Below are 14443 nucleotides of genomic sequence, written 5' to 3' on the forward strand. Positions count from 1 at the left end.
AACAGCAGTCTCAGAGGCCTGAGCTGCAGTTAGGGAATGTTGGATTCCTCCGTCACTGCAGCAAGCAAGCCTCATGTTAGTTGCAAGCTGCCTGGCTGCCGGCTGCCATCTAGGCTGGCAGTTAATTTGCATATTGCCCTGATTAGCCAATGGGAAGGGTAGCGGTCGTACGCCGATTACCATGTTTCTCTTTTATTAGATAGGACTAGAGGCCTGATGCACAAAAATTCGTGAAAGAGTAGGCCTTCCTTCCCTGGCTACCTGCACCAGCTTCCCTCCGGCTACCGGCAGGCACCCAGGACCCCGGCTTCGCTCCAGCCCCAGCTTTGTCCAGAAGGATGTCTGGTCTAATTAGCATACTACCCTTTAATTATTATAGATGACCTTGGACAAATCACTCAGAGCCCCCTCCCTTTATTTGCATCTTTTGAATAGGAATTATTCTCTAACTACTCCTACAATTTCATTATGGGGAACATGCTTGTAAACCTCAAGGTATCATATGTGATGTACTGAAAAGGAACCCTATAGAATCTGAAAACAGTTTCTGTTTTTGTGATTTTGCCTAATGCCAGGTTTGGATACTTCTCAGGGAATGAATAAATAGAAGCTGTGAAGGAAGGCGATTTTGTCCCTGCTCTGATGCATAAGAGCAGATTAACAATTGCAGTCGCTGATGAGCCCCATAATGCATGCCAGGGCTGCTGCTTAGGATTCAGAGTTCATTTTTTTTTCCAATATGGCTGCCTCCATTGTACCGAAGCATTGTTTCCTGAAGATACATTAATCAAGGAATCGCTTTACTGGAGGATAGCTAAATGCTTTTTCTCTGAGAGGTGGCCAAGAACAAGGGGCACAGAAAAAAGTGTTGGCACAGCATATCGATAATTAGTTTTTCTGGCAATAAATATCGCCATTTCCAATAGTCATGTGTTCACACAAAAAAAGGGCAGCCTCCCCCCACCCCCAAGCATGAGTCCACTCACGTAAATGATCCCTTCTTGTCTTATCCCAACACCCTGTGTTTATTTCCTCACAAGAACTCCCTCTCAACATACTAGTACATACTGCTAAAGCTATCTGGAGATTAAAAGGTAGATTTGTGTTAGCTCAGGTATAACTCAGTGCAGGGTGTGGTTTGTACGTGGAATTCAGTTGGAATAAGGAGTGGTATTGCAAGTTTTAAACTGCAACTTGCATTTGAATATTACTCTTAATTAGATGAGGGTAAAATTGGCAGACTCCATGCATATGTGAAATGCCTAATATCACAAACATTTGATCTCCTGTGCTGTTCTATTTCTGTTTCTTTTTCATAGAACATTTCAACTTTATAAGATGGTTTGGAATTGCTCACGTTTCTGTAGCAACGGAACCTCTAAACAGTACTTTTTAAACTGTAGTAGGCCTACAAGTCATGTGGAGCTCCTAGAAATGCAGGTCCCGATTGAGTAGGTTTGGAGTGGAGCCTGAGATTCTGCATTTCTAACAAGCTGCAGGTGATGCCGCTACTGCTGGTTCCCGGACCACACTTTCCATAATAAGACCCTCAGTGCCAGGGTTCTGACTGCTGGCTTGGCGCCGAATCAATTAGGGAGCTTTGAAAAAGACATGCTCATGACCACCCTCTCCCCTCAGATTTCCCAATTAGTTATCTCTGGAATAGTTGCTGGGAGCTAGATTTTTGAAGTTCTATGTGAGGTGATGCTCAGCTTAGGCTCCCATTAAAAAATGTGACAAGTGGTTTCGGTGTGATTTCTTGTAATTTAAACTGTTATGTTCTTCCATCCTAAGCTGTGATGATTTTTAGTCCAACAATAAGTAAACGACTTCACCATGCATTTTACAATGAATTTCATTCAATCCCTTCATTATCTTGTGCGGAAGAGAAGGCTCCACGTAAAGAATGGTTTAAGGCGCTCTCCTGGAAGTCACTGGAAAGCAATGTCTGCGGTCATAGAGGCCTATCCTGCTAGCTTCAGCTGATGGGGGCTTATCGTAAGGATGCATACGTAAGCCTGCACACACAGAAAGTGACTTCAGAAGACAGCTGGAAATAGAGTAGCCCGAGGAACGTGGCCGCAAATAGTTACTCCAGAGAACATCCCTTGGGCTCAGTGTGCCTCTGTCTGCTCCCGTGGCTTGTGAGTTACTGAGTAATTGGCTCTCTTTTGTTTTCCTCACAGTGACTCTCCCCAAGAACGAGCTCTAAGCAGGATGGCCAGCCACCATCTGGCACAGAGTGGCCCTTAGGGCAGGGTTCTCATGCCAGTTTACCTCGGAGGCCAGTGACAAATAGAGTCACTGGTGGTCTTGCGAGGTCCGAAGGGTTGGCGACCGCTGAAACAGAGACATCCTTACCTTTCCATAGCCATCCCGCCTGGCTCCTTTTCCTGGGCACCCGCCTGGCCGCCGCATTCCAGCATGGAGACTCGCCAGCAGCTGAGGGACTCGGCCTGGGGGCTGTTGGAGATTTCCTAGAATGGAGAGGGTAACATTGGCAGACGCTGTGCATGACCCAGCACTGACTTTCACTGAGTTCTGCGAGGGGAGGCACTTACTTTGTTCATTGTTATAGCCCAGCGACTTTTAAACTTTTTCATCTCGTGGGACACGTAAACTAATGACTAAAATTAGGCAGCACACCAAAAAATACAATTTTTGCCGATCTGACGAAAGAAAAGGTATTTTGATTCCTTCACCCCGGGCGGCTATTGTTGTGTTGGCTCTTGTCATTTTTTTTTTTATTTGACAAATAGTCAGGTATTGAATGTTTTAAAAAATCTTTCAGCACACTGGTTGGAAAATCCTTGTTATAGCCCCATGACTCAGAACAGTGTCTGGTATTTACGTTCTATATATATTTATCAAATAGAATAGAATTTTTTAAAAAAAAACTATTTACTGTAACTATTTTTTAAGTTTTAGTACATTTTATTCTAACCCAAGTCCTTGGTACACAATGATGGAGAGCGAATTCCTGTTGTGCCCATAGCTTACCCTGTTGAGAAGAGACAATACTCTTTGACGTGCAAGAACTGCACATATTCCTGTTTCCCTTTTAGTTGTAAGAGCTGGATTCGTTTGCCCCTTGGTGCCTTCTGTACGGCTGGCGCCAGGCTTTGGGCGGAGGGGCAGCAAATGGAGGCCAAGTGCAGTGCTCGCAGCCCTTCCCGACGCCGCCCCGGTGAAGCAGTGCCGCAGGGCCTCGAACCCCCGAGCATAGGCCCTCACCCTGGCGGCCCTGCTGCCCGCACCGCGCCTGCGCACAAGCGTCCCACTGCTGTCCCTTGTTCTCTGCGTGAGCGAGCCGCTCCTCCGGCCCGGGCGCCGCCATGTTGGGTCCCGGTGGCATCTGATTATCAAATTCAAACGCCGCCTTGGTGATTGGGCCCAGATAGGGAGGCTGGTGTTCAGGTGAGCAGAGGGACCCTGGAAAGAGAGGAGTCGCCATTCGGTTGCCCCCCTCTGTGGGATGGGGGATGGATGGTAAAGGATCTTTCTGAGGAAGGATTGCCCGTCTGGTAAGCCCGGCTCGGGTTCCTCAACGGGAAGAGAAGGAAGGCTGTCATTGGACAGTCTCTCCGGGAGGGGCGGTGACGCCCCACACGTGGCATGGAGCCTCAGTTGGAGCACTTTTGTGATTGGTGTTAAATAGAAGGACGAGCACGTGTGCAGCACTGATGCCTCTGGACCCGCCTCGAGCTCAAGGGTTTTCGCAGACCTAGTGCAGCGCAGTTTTGGAACAAGCACCTCACGGGTTCCCAGTGACTGTTTAACGAAGGTAATGAAGAATTAGGGGTTTGACTTCAAGGTTCTTTCATTCTTTAATCTTTTTTTAATTGATTTTTTTTAGAGGGAGGAAGAGAGAGAGAGAAACATTGATATGAGAGAGACATCTATTGGTTGCCTCTTACACACACACATACACAGCGAACCTGTCACCTAGGTGTGTGCCCCAACCTGGATGTACAGGACGCTCCAGCCAATTGAGCTACAGGGCCCGGGGCTGCTGTTGTAGGAGTTTTTTTTAAAAGTGCCTACTATTTAGCATGCCTAAAAAATACTTGGTTTATCCCTCCGCTGGTGTGGCTCAGTGGTTGAGCCTTGACCTATGAACCAGGAGGTCCCAGTAGGTTGGATCCCCAGTGAGGGGCATGCAGGAGAGGCAGCCCATCCATGATTCCCTCTCCCTTCCTCCCTCTGAAATCAATAAAAAAATTTTATTTTATTTTATCAACTACTTCTATTTATTAACCACTTTTTTAGTGCTTAAGATATGCCAGGAACTTAGTAATTCTAACAAAGAAAGGCAGTTTCTGTTCAGATGAGGAAAATGGGACAAAGAGAAGTGCTGGGGTTCGGACCCCTGCAGGATTTTTTTTTCCCCTCCTTTCATTTTTACGTTCACATACGTAAGTTTACATAAAGTAAAACTGTCTTCTGTTTGGTATATAGTTCTATGAGGTTTTTTTTTTTTTTAACGATGCATAATTGCCAATGTAACATTATATTAGTTTCAGGTGTGTGTAAAACAATGCTTCAATGTTTATATATTGTGAAAGGATCATCACAAAAATAAATCTACTTAACACCTATCACCATACATAGTCGCAAAAATATTTTTTCTTGTGATGAGAACTTTTAAGATGTAGTCTCTTAGTAACTTTCAAATATGCAATACGGTATTAACTATCGTTTTATGAGCTTAAATACCTCCTTAGATTCATGCGACCTCCACCATAGTCTGGGTGAAGAACAGGAAATTTCCTTGTAGTTAAACCTTCCTCAAACTCTTAACCCCTGGCAATCACTAATCTGTCCTCTGTCTCATATTTGCATTTTCCAGAACTTGATGTAAAACCTGCAGTGTATGAGAGTTCCAGTTGATCCCCATCCTCACCAGCCCTTGGTATACCAGGTTTTTCTTGTTTGTTTTGTTTTAGCCATTCTGATAAATGCGTGGTGATTTTTTCATTGTGCCTTTCCTTAATGGATAATGATGAGGAGCATCTTTTCATGTGGCTAATCTTTGGCAAAAAAAGTTCAGATCTTTGTGCAATTTTTAAGAGTTGTTTATATATTCTGCATTCAAATTCTTTATTGGATATGACATTTGAAAATATTTCTTTTGGGTTACACACAACCCCACCCCCTTCTATTAACAGTTTCTTTGAACATATTTTAAATAGTAGATATAAAGTCTTTGTCTAGTAAGTGCAATGTCTGGGCTTCCACAGGAACCTTTTGTATTACTTTTTTTTTTTTCTTTGTGGGGCCAGACTTTCTTGTTTTTTGTATACCTTGTAGTTTTATGTTGAAAATTGGACATTTTGAATATTATAGTATAGCAACGCTGGAAATCAGATTCATCTTCCTCTCCAAGGTTTGTTATTGCTGCTTATTATGGTTGTTGTATGTTTAGTGACTTTTCTGAACTAATTTTGTAAAGTATGTAATCTTTGTGATGTATAGCACTGAAGTCTCAGTTTCATTAGCTTAGTGGTCTTCTAGGGATTGGACAGTTTTCCTTAAGTGCCTAGAACAACAACAACAAAATATCTTAGTATTTACAGATGGGCTCAGTGTATTGCTGCACAACTTCCTGTAGCCTTCTCTTCCTCCTTGAGCAGAACCTGACGGTGAGCCAGAGATGGGAGCTTAGGGCCTTCTCAGATCTTTTCTAAGCATGTACCCATCCTTGGAATGCACATGGTCTTTTAGATTCCCAGGAATACATGGGTGCTTTTCAAAGCCCTCATTCTCCAAAGCCTCTCATTCTCTCCCAACTTCTTTGGTGTCTTCATGCAGCACCAAACTAACTATTTTTTGCTTGTAAATGTTTTCAACAAACTCCTTCCAGCTAGCCACTTTTTAGCACTTGGAGAGTTCTGAATGAGGCAAGATAAAGTCATTTTTTGTGCCAGTCTTCCAGGGCACCACCAGACAGGTAAACACAAATTATTACAATTCTTTGCTTTGTGAATGAGGTCCTTCTGCCCCCTTTGGTACTGTTACTGGGACCAGAAAGGCAGACTGAGTTGGAGAATAGGGAAATGCCACAAAGCTCACTGCTCTAACCAAAATCCAGCTAGTTTTTCTTAAGTGTTTCACTGTTATGAAGTGCATCAAGTAGTTTCTGCAAGCTTTTCGTTAGTTTCCAGATTTCCACAAAAGTTGATTCTGCCAGTTTTTTATTGCTTTTATGGAGGAAAAACTTCGAGTTCCTTACTTTGCTATTTTCATTCACTCAAAACTGAGAGAACTGGCCCAAGTTTTCCTAGTAAAATACCAAGAGAAGAAATAGATATTCATTTTTGAAGTGTTTGTACATTCTATAATAGTATTATCAAGGTATTTCAGGAGCCCCACTCATATGGTTATAGTGCATGGGCAGCTTCCTTTTCTCATTTGCAGGCCACAGACAACCCCTAACCTCTCTGTTGCTTTTTAAAAACATGATTTTGAAGGGATATCTGGCCAGGGGAACTCCTCTCCCTCTTTGTTCTTAAGAATGGCTCAGATAAATATCACATGCTCTCACTCATTTGTGGATTATAATGAACAACATAAACCGATGAACAAAAACAGATGTAGAGACAGAGAAGCACCGATCAGATGCTCAAAACTCAGAGGGAAAGCAGGGGAAGGTGGGGGTGAGAGGGAAAGATCAACCAAAGGACTTGTATGCGTGCATATAAGCATAAGTGATGGATATGGACAACAGAGGGTGAGGGTGAGGGCAGGATTGAGGGGGATGAGGGGACATTGGGGGGATAAGGACACATTTGTAATCTCGTATTCAATAAAGGGGGAAAAAAGAGTGGCTCAGAGAAAGGAATTTTATTAACTGTTCTGATGTAAATCAGTCATGTGTTAACCCTCTGGGCAATGGAAGTGAGCAGAGCATGGAATGTGTCACTTTATTTACTTCTGGATTGTTTGAGTTTTCTCCAAATGAATATTACTTTGGAAATTAGAAATAAAAAAATAAATTTAAAGTACTATGAGAAACAATTGCCTGCTGCTGGTCTAGTGTATTTGTTGCTCATGTTATGGTGTTTTTTAAAAACCTGTTTTGCCTTAAGACAGTGGTTCTCAACCTTGGCTGCACATTAGAATCACCTAGGAATCTTTTTAAAATCCTGATTTCTGGGTCTCATCTTCCGGAAATTCTGTTTCTTTGTTATGGGGTAGAGCCACAACATTAGTAACAAAGAAACAGAATTTCCAGAGGATGAGGCCCAGAAATCAGGATTTTTAAAAGATTCCCAGGTGATTCTAATGTGCAGCCATGGTTGAGAACCACCGCCTTAAGATAAGTTATTGCAGTGATCATAGCAAATGCTGTCCTATTGATAAAACAAATGATTGATAGTGTTTCAGGAAATGATAATAGGAAGGAAGTATAGAATAGTTTCCTCTGAAGATCATTTTCAAACACTGGCTAACTTATCATTTATTTACCTGTTTGGTTTTATGACACTCACTTGTTTTTATGAAAGCCATAATCACTTGAAAAGCAAATCCTCATTTATAATCAAACTGTGAAAAGCTGTTTAACATAATCAAAAGCCATCTTACCATTCTCTGATCCTCTTTATTTTTTTCTTATGTATTTCATCTCTATACTGTGACCCAACGGAATCTATTCTAGAGGACTACACTCAGGAGACCTGTATTCTAATGCTCAACCTGCCACTAGCCAGCTGTGTGACCTTGATTTAATCTCTCTGGGTCTCAGAATCCCCAATGACAATATGAAGGATTTCCAGGGGTGGGCAAACTTTTTGACTCGAGGGCCACAATGGGTTCTTAAACTGGACCGGAGGGCCGGAACAAAAGCATGGATGGAGTGTTTGTGTGAACTAATATAAATTCAAAGTAAACATCATTACATAAAAGGGTACGGTCTTTTTTTTTTTTTAGTTTTATTCATTTCAAACGGGCTGGATCCGGCCCGCAGGCCGTAGTTTGCCCACGGCTGATTTAGACCAAGGGTTTAGAAACTATAGACCTGTGCGCCGAATCTGGCTCACTGCCTGTTTTTGTAAATAAAGTTTTATTAGAACACAGACATGCTAATTCATTTACATGTTTCCTATGGCTGCTTTCATGCTATATCTGTGTGGTTGGCAAGCCTAAAATACCATGTAGCCCTTAACAGAAAGTTTCCTTTCAGGTTCAGAATTCTTTGGTTTAGTTTTGGTATACTTGGGCCAACTTTTTAATTTTTCCATCAGATTGCTTCTTAGCAGATAGCCAGAAATTTTGATTAGAAAAGGAGAAACACACAAAAAAATTTTGTTAGACACCAGTATACCTCCTATTTTGTTATTAATGCTGTGTTAACAAACAACCTCTGGAGCTCAATATCTTATAACAGTTATACTCAACTGGTGAGTCCACAGCTCAGCCTCACTTATCTTCTCCATTTTGGGATCCTGGCTGAAGGAACCTATTGTCAACCTATGATGATCATTGGCACCAAAGCAACATCAACAGGAATTCCCAGTTTGGGGTTTGGTGAAGAGGAAACGTTATTCAGTACAAAACAGTTCAATTATGATATAGCATGGCTTTGGAAACAGCTCAGCTGAGAGACAACCCTGGGCCTGGCCTCTTAGCCTCTCTGGCTAGACAGCTCTGCTCTGCTGTTGGATGGATGCCTTTGCTCTTCTTGCTGGTCTGCTTTGCACTCCACTGGTCTGCTCTGCTCTAGGAATCACAGTCTTCAGCCTTTTAGTGGAAAGGGAAAGTGCACTCTCAGAGCCAGAGAGGAGTTGAGGTGAGCTGGCTTATATGAACAGAAGTACCCACCCCTGGTCCCTGATTGGTCTGTCCTTATGCAAATGAGGGCACTGTCATGATTGGTCGGAATCGAGCCACACTGGTTGGTCAGATCAGATGAGGAAAGCCTCGTTCCTATTGGTTGAAATAGGATTCCAGGAACTTCTTTATAAGGGCTGGTTCAGGTGGCAGAAACAGTGCGTGCATGCAGTTCCTTGTCTGCAAGTAGTTAAGTGCAGGCTTCTCCCTGAACTGCAGTTTGTGTAAAGGGCCTCTATAGAAATGGCTACTATGTCCTGTTTTTGTTTAATTTGAGCCAAGTTAGCCACCAGGAGTCCTTCTTAGTTTCTCAGGTATCTTCTTAGGGTTCATACTATCTGGGAATAAGAGCAATGAACAAATTGTGTGCCAGCTTTTAAGACAAATGCTCAAAAGTGGTGTATATAACTTTTACTCATATGTGTTTGGTCAGCTTTATGTTAGTAATGCAGGGAACTGTAATCCTTTTGCAGGACGTCCTGTAAGTTACCTGGCACCTCAAGTGGGTGGATAGTCCTCCCATAGGGAGGGCATTGAACCATTGGTACAACAACATCTAATACAACATCCTTAAAAGGCTCACTAGTGTGAGCAGACTGAAACTAATTGTGTGTGTGTGTGTGTGTGTGTGTGTGTGTGTTTTAAATTTATTTATTGATTTTAGAGAGAGAGAGGGAAACATTGATTTGCTGTCCTACTTATTTATGCATTCATTGGTTGGTTTTTTATTGTACCCCAACCGGGGGTCAAACCTGCAACCTTGATATATTGTGATGTCACTCTAACCAACTGAGCTACCTGACCAGGGCCTGATGTGTATTATTTTTCACAAACTCTATGCAACTAATAACTAACTAGAATTTGGTCCATTGAGCTTTTGGAATATATTCTAATTCTCTCAACTTGCTTATTTAATAAATGTACAATGTAAGATTGAAATGTGTCTGTTTGGATTTCTTTTTCATAGACTCTTGATGTCTTTAATTTACATTTCTTATCCCTCAGCTATCTTCTCCAAGGTTCCATATCTCACTGAATGACACCTGAAGTTGCTTAAGCCAGAAACCTGGGTGAAATTCTTAACTTTCTCCCTCACCATGAATACTTATATCTAATTAGTCAGTTACCATATTCTATTGAATCTGTCTCCTTTGTGGCTCTTGAATCGATTCTCTTCTCTCCATCCTCATTGCTACCTGGTCCAGGTGTCTCTCACCATTTGCAACAGCCTGGTAACTAGCCTTTCTAACTCCTGAATTGTTTCTCTGTAATTTATTCTCTGCACAACCACCAAAGTGATTTTTCTAAAATGCAAACTGATTGTGTTATTCCCCTGCATTCAAACTTAAAGCTCAAATTCAACATGGCCTTTCACCTTTTTTTCTTCTGGGAATAGCCAAGTCTGTCCTGTTATGCTTAATTTACTTTCATAGTTGTAAAAACAATATCTTCTAGAAAGATTTTTTTGTAGAGCATATTTTTTGAACGCACACAGTATTTGATAGATGTTTTTCACTTGTAGAGACTCCATCACCTGATGAAAAATATTATGCACAGCTGACTGTACAGTGTTGACCATGGTCCAACAATAGGATGCTTCCATCTTGATGTTCAGTGGATTGTTCCTTCTTAGAAAGGCTTGGCTGTGCTCATTTTGGAACTAGTTTATTGGGCCTCTAAGTGAGCTAACATATTTTTCATTATATACCAACTCAATAGCATCTGGACAAAAAGAATATGAAACAAATGTATTTTTTTAAAAAATAACTATCTTCTTTAATGTTAGCTCTGTGTATCAGAAATAAAAATAGCTTTATTGAACTGAGCGGGGGGTGGGGGGGGAAGAGGGGGGCTTGAGGTTACTTCAAAAACCCAAATTCTTGCCTTTGAAAATGCTCTAGTAATTTTAAAGGCCAAATGTTTTCATTATTTAAAATTCATTGACACAAACTTTCTTTGATCAAGCAACTGCTGTCTTTTCTTTTTGTGTAGGCTAGTTACATGGAATTTTTAATAAAATGAATCAAAGGTCTCTCAGCTCTAAAGCTTTGCAGTTGTAACGACAGCTTTGTGTTATTACAAGCTAATTTTAAAAAGCAAGCTCCATTTAAAAAGGCAAGTATAAAAAATCTGTACATCTGTATAAACATTGAAAAAGGAATCAGAGGCATATTGACACATTCTTAAGCATGAGGGTGTATAGGTACATGTGATGAACAAGCAGTTACATGGGCATTTGAACTTTCTGTGTTAGATATTTCTGTAACATTTTGGTTTTTTTAATAAGCAGAATTGGGGGAAAATTTAAAGATTTTTTTAAAATGGAAAATTACTTGGTTTCCTCCTCCTTAGGGAGGGAGCAATCTTCTTATCAGGGTTAGAACAGTCTGCTTTGTGATTATGTATAATATTCTGGAGGTTCTATGAATATAGGGATTCTTAAACATCTTGAAATTACATAACAAATGTGTATGTGCATGAGTGCTTTTTTGGGATGTTGGGTTTGTGGGGATGAGGATTTATACTTCATACAGATTCTTCTGCTTTTATTTCTCTACTAGAGGCCTGGTGCACGAAATTTGTGCATGGGTAGAGTCCCTAGGCCTGGCTGGTGATCAGGGCTCATCTGTGGGGTGACTGGCTGGGCAATCGGGGACCCCCGGTCACACCCGCCTTGGCTGGCTTGGAGCTGCCCTCTCACCGGCCCCGCCTCCTGCTGCTACCGCTGGTCAAGGTCTGCAGGCTGGGGGCAGCTCCTGCATTGAGCATCTTCCCCCTGGTGGTCAGTGCGCATCATAGCAACCGGTTGTTCCACCAGTCGTTCTGCCATTCGGTCGATTTGCGTATTAGGGTTTTAGAGAGATAGATAGATAGATAGATAGATAGATAGATAGATAGATAGATAGATAGATAGATGATAGATAGATAGAGATAAGCTCTAGACTGTAGGTGTCTCTAGATAGTAGACACCTCTACTTGGATATCTAATAGGCATCTCAAATTTAACATGTATGTATTAGTTTCCTGTTGCTGCTGTAACAAATTACTCTAAATCTAGTGGCTTTAAACAACAAGAATTTATTTTCCTACAGTTCTGGAGGTCAAAAGTCTGAAATCAGTTTTACTGGACTAAAATCAAGATGTTTGTAGGGCTGCATTCCATTCCTAGGCTCTCGGAGAGAATCACATCTTGGCCATTTTTTTAACTTCTAGAGGCCAGCTATACTTCTTGGCTTATGGCCCCTTGCTTCATCCTCAAAGCCAGCAGCATAGTGTCTTTCCTCCTCTCTTGTTTCTGCTCCCATCCTTATGTCTCCTGTATAGTTTCATAAGCATCTCAGTTTCCTGCATTCCTCTTACAAGAATATTTGGAATTATACTAAACATATCCAGATTATTCAGTATCATCTCCCCATCTCAAGATACTAACTTAATCATATGTGCAAAGATTCTTTCACTAGGTAAAGTAACGTATTCACAGGTTCTGGGGATTATGACATGGATATCTTTGGGGCCAGTATTTATCCAGCCTACCACTGGATTTGATAGCCCAACAGCTGTTTCTCCTCCAGCCTTCCTCATTTCACTTAGTAATATGACCAATCTCAGACCAGTAACCTGGGAGTCATTCTTGATTTCTCTTTTTAAATTCTTATCTTAACCATCCTCCTAATCCCAATTACTACTCTCACTGCCACTATCCACATCCAATCCATCAAATCAGTACAAATCCAGTCAAACTGTAATTTCAGTTCTGCTGTTTCTAGAATCTACCAACTGTATCTGGACTTTATCAACTGTACCTAGAATCTGTCCTCAGTAATTTCCACTAAAATCAGAGTGACTTTAGCATTTTGGATCCTTAGGCCCTCATCCTATCCTATTCTTTCACTCTTGGGTATTCATAGCTAATTTATGGTACAAGCAATGTGGTCTAGGTGTCATAGAGTGGCACCAAGTGCCACAGAATTACACCCCAATCACTTTATTCTAACCGCATGGGGAGGGGAAGTGAAGATTTACACGGTAGAAGATGCTATGAAGAGAATTTGGATTGGCTGAGAATAATTATCCTGAAAAGCAATTAGAATTTCCCATTAAAGATTTCAATTGTCTTTATTCTTATGACAGTGAACATTTTTTCTCAATTATTAAAAGTGGGGAATAAAATTGATGTAATCTCTGGTTGTACTGAATGACTCATTCTTCTTCCCCTTCCTGAAGAAGGAATATGTTTAACAAAATTCTCAGGCAGTTGATTTCTAGAATGCAAATGAACGATACATAGTCAGATTTGGTGGGGAGAATACTATCATTTCAGAATGTAGTCAAACATATGAAAAGACAGAAATACCCACTGTTGAAATAATATCAAAATACAACTTTCCACATTTTATTCTACATCCTTTTTTAGTAATGTTCTGTCATTTGGGGGGTGTCTTTACAATTTAGTGAAATAAAGGGGGAAATGGGAGATCACTGGAAATAATTTATTTTTTATATGACTAGGAGATCTAGAAATAACTATATAACTTTCCCCCACCTTTAGGGGGGGAAATTGATGATTGGTTTTCAGCAGCCTTAGTATATACAGCTTTTATGTTAAATGTGACCTTAGCAAATCCCACCTTAATTAAAATTTCTCAAGGTGTGAAAATGAAAATTGGAGCATGTTAAATCAGATATTCTAAGGAAAAAAAGTATTCTGCAAATTAAAATTAACTTTTAAGGCAGAAATGCTGTTGAGCCCCCTTCCAAATAGAGTGTAAAGATACTTCTATTTATTTCCTCCTCATTTAGTCAGTCTGTGGTGTCATTGACTAAATTCATTACCAGTAATAATGCTACCAGGTGCTGTAGCTCCTATGTTGGGTTAAGCTTTACATTTTGTGTTGTAGCAATTGAAACAGAAAAATGTATGTACTTAGTTTGAGCTTTTTAACAAAGATAATCACATGAATTATTTAGAACCTCTTTAGAGAGCCCTAAATCCATCATTTGTTTTTTAAGCTGGAGAAACACTTACCTGTTCATTTGTTTAAAAATAGCTTTATTGAGATATAATTTACATACTATAGTTCACCCATTCCCTGTTAATTTTAAAAACTATTTCCTAAGGTTCTTTTCGATGTGTTTTTCAGATATTTACTACCTCCTTTTCCAATCAATGGAAAGAAATAAATGGATTGAGGTATATAAGAGAAGGGTATTCCAGGTACAGGGAACAGGTAAAATAAGGCCTTGAGGTGGAAATACTCGGTAAGATGAAGGAATGGGAAGAATATTGGTCTGGGTATGAGGAAAAAACAAGTGGGAAGTAAGGTAGGTGTCTTAGTGATGAATTATAAAGTAGATGGAAGGAAGAGTGGGCTTCTGTCTTTCTTCACATCCATTAATGGGGCCTTATTCTAAGGGATCAGGAAGAGAAGACAAGAAATAGCAAACAGTTCCATAGAATCAAACCTTCCTTACTGATGTTCAGGGTACCATAGCCCTCTAGTGTTTTCCTCATTAGCACATTGGTATTAGAGTATTTTCCCCTGATTCTCATTTTCAGCCTAACTCTGTTATTATCAACTACCCTCTCCACCATTCTAGCCCCGTTTCACACCCC

The 14443-nt window shown here is 40.8% G+C and overlaps 1 protein-coding gene across 1 annotated transcript in view; it reads right to left on the reverse strand.

Annotated features, from left to right (window-relative positions):
* Positions 1-14443, reverse strand: part of PRSS48 (protease, serine 48) — a 32651-nt gene that overhangs the window by 4914 nt on the left and 13294 nt on the right. Inside the window, 2 exon segments of the mRNA XM_015568043.1 lie at positions 2362-2477; positions 2562-2627. Coding sequence (XP_015423529.1) covers positions 2362-2477; positions 2562-2627 — 182 coding nt within the window.

The sequence above is a fragment of the Myotis davidii genome, unplaced genomic scaffold (genome assembly GCF_000327345.1).
Source record: "Myotis davidii unplaced genomic scaffold, ASM32734v1 scaffold323, whole genome shotgun sequence".
Classification (NCBI taxonomy): Eukaryota; Metazoa; Chordata; class Mammalia; order Chiroptera; family Vespertilionidae; genus Myotis; species Myotis davidii.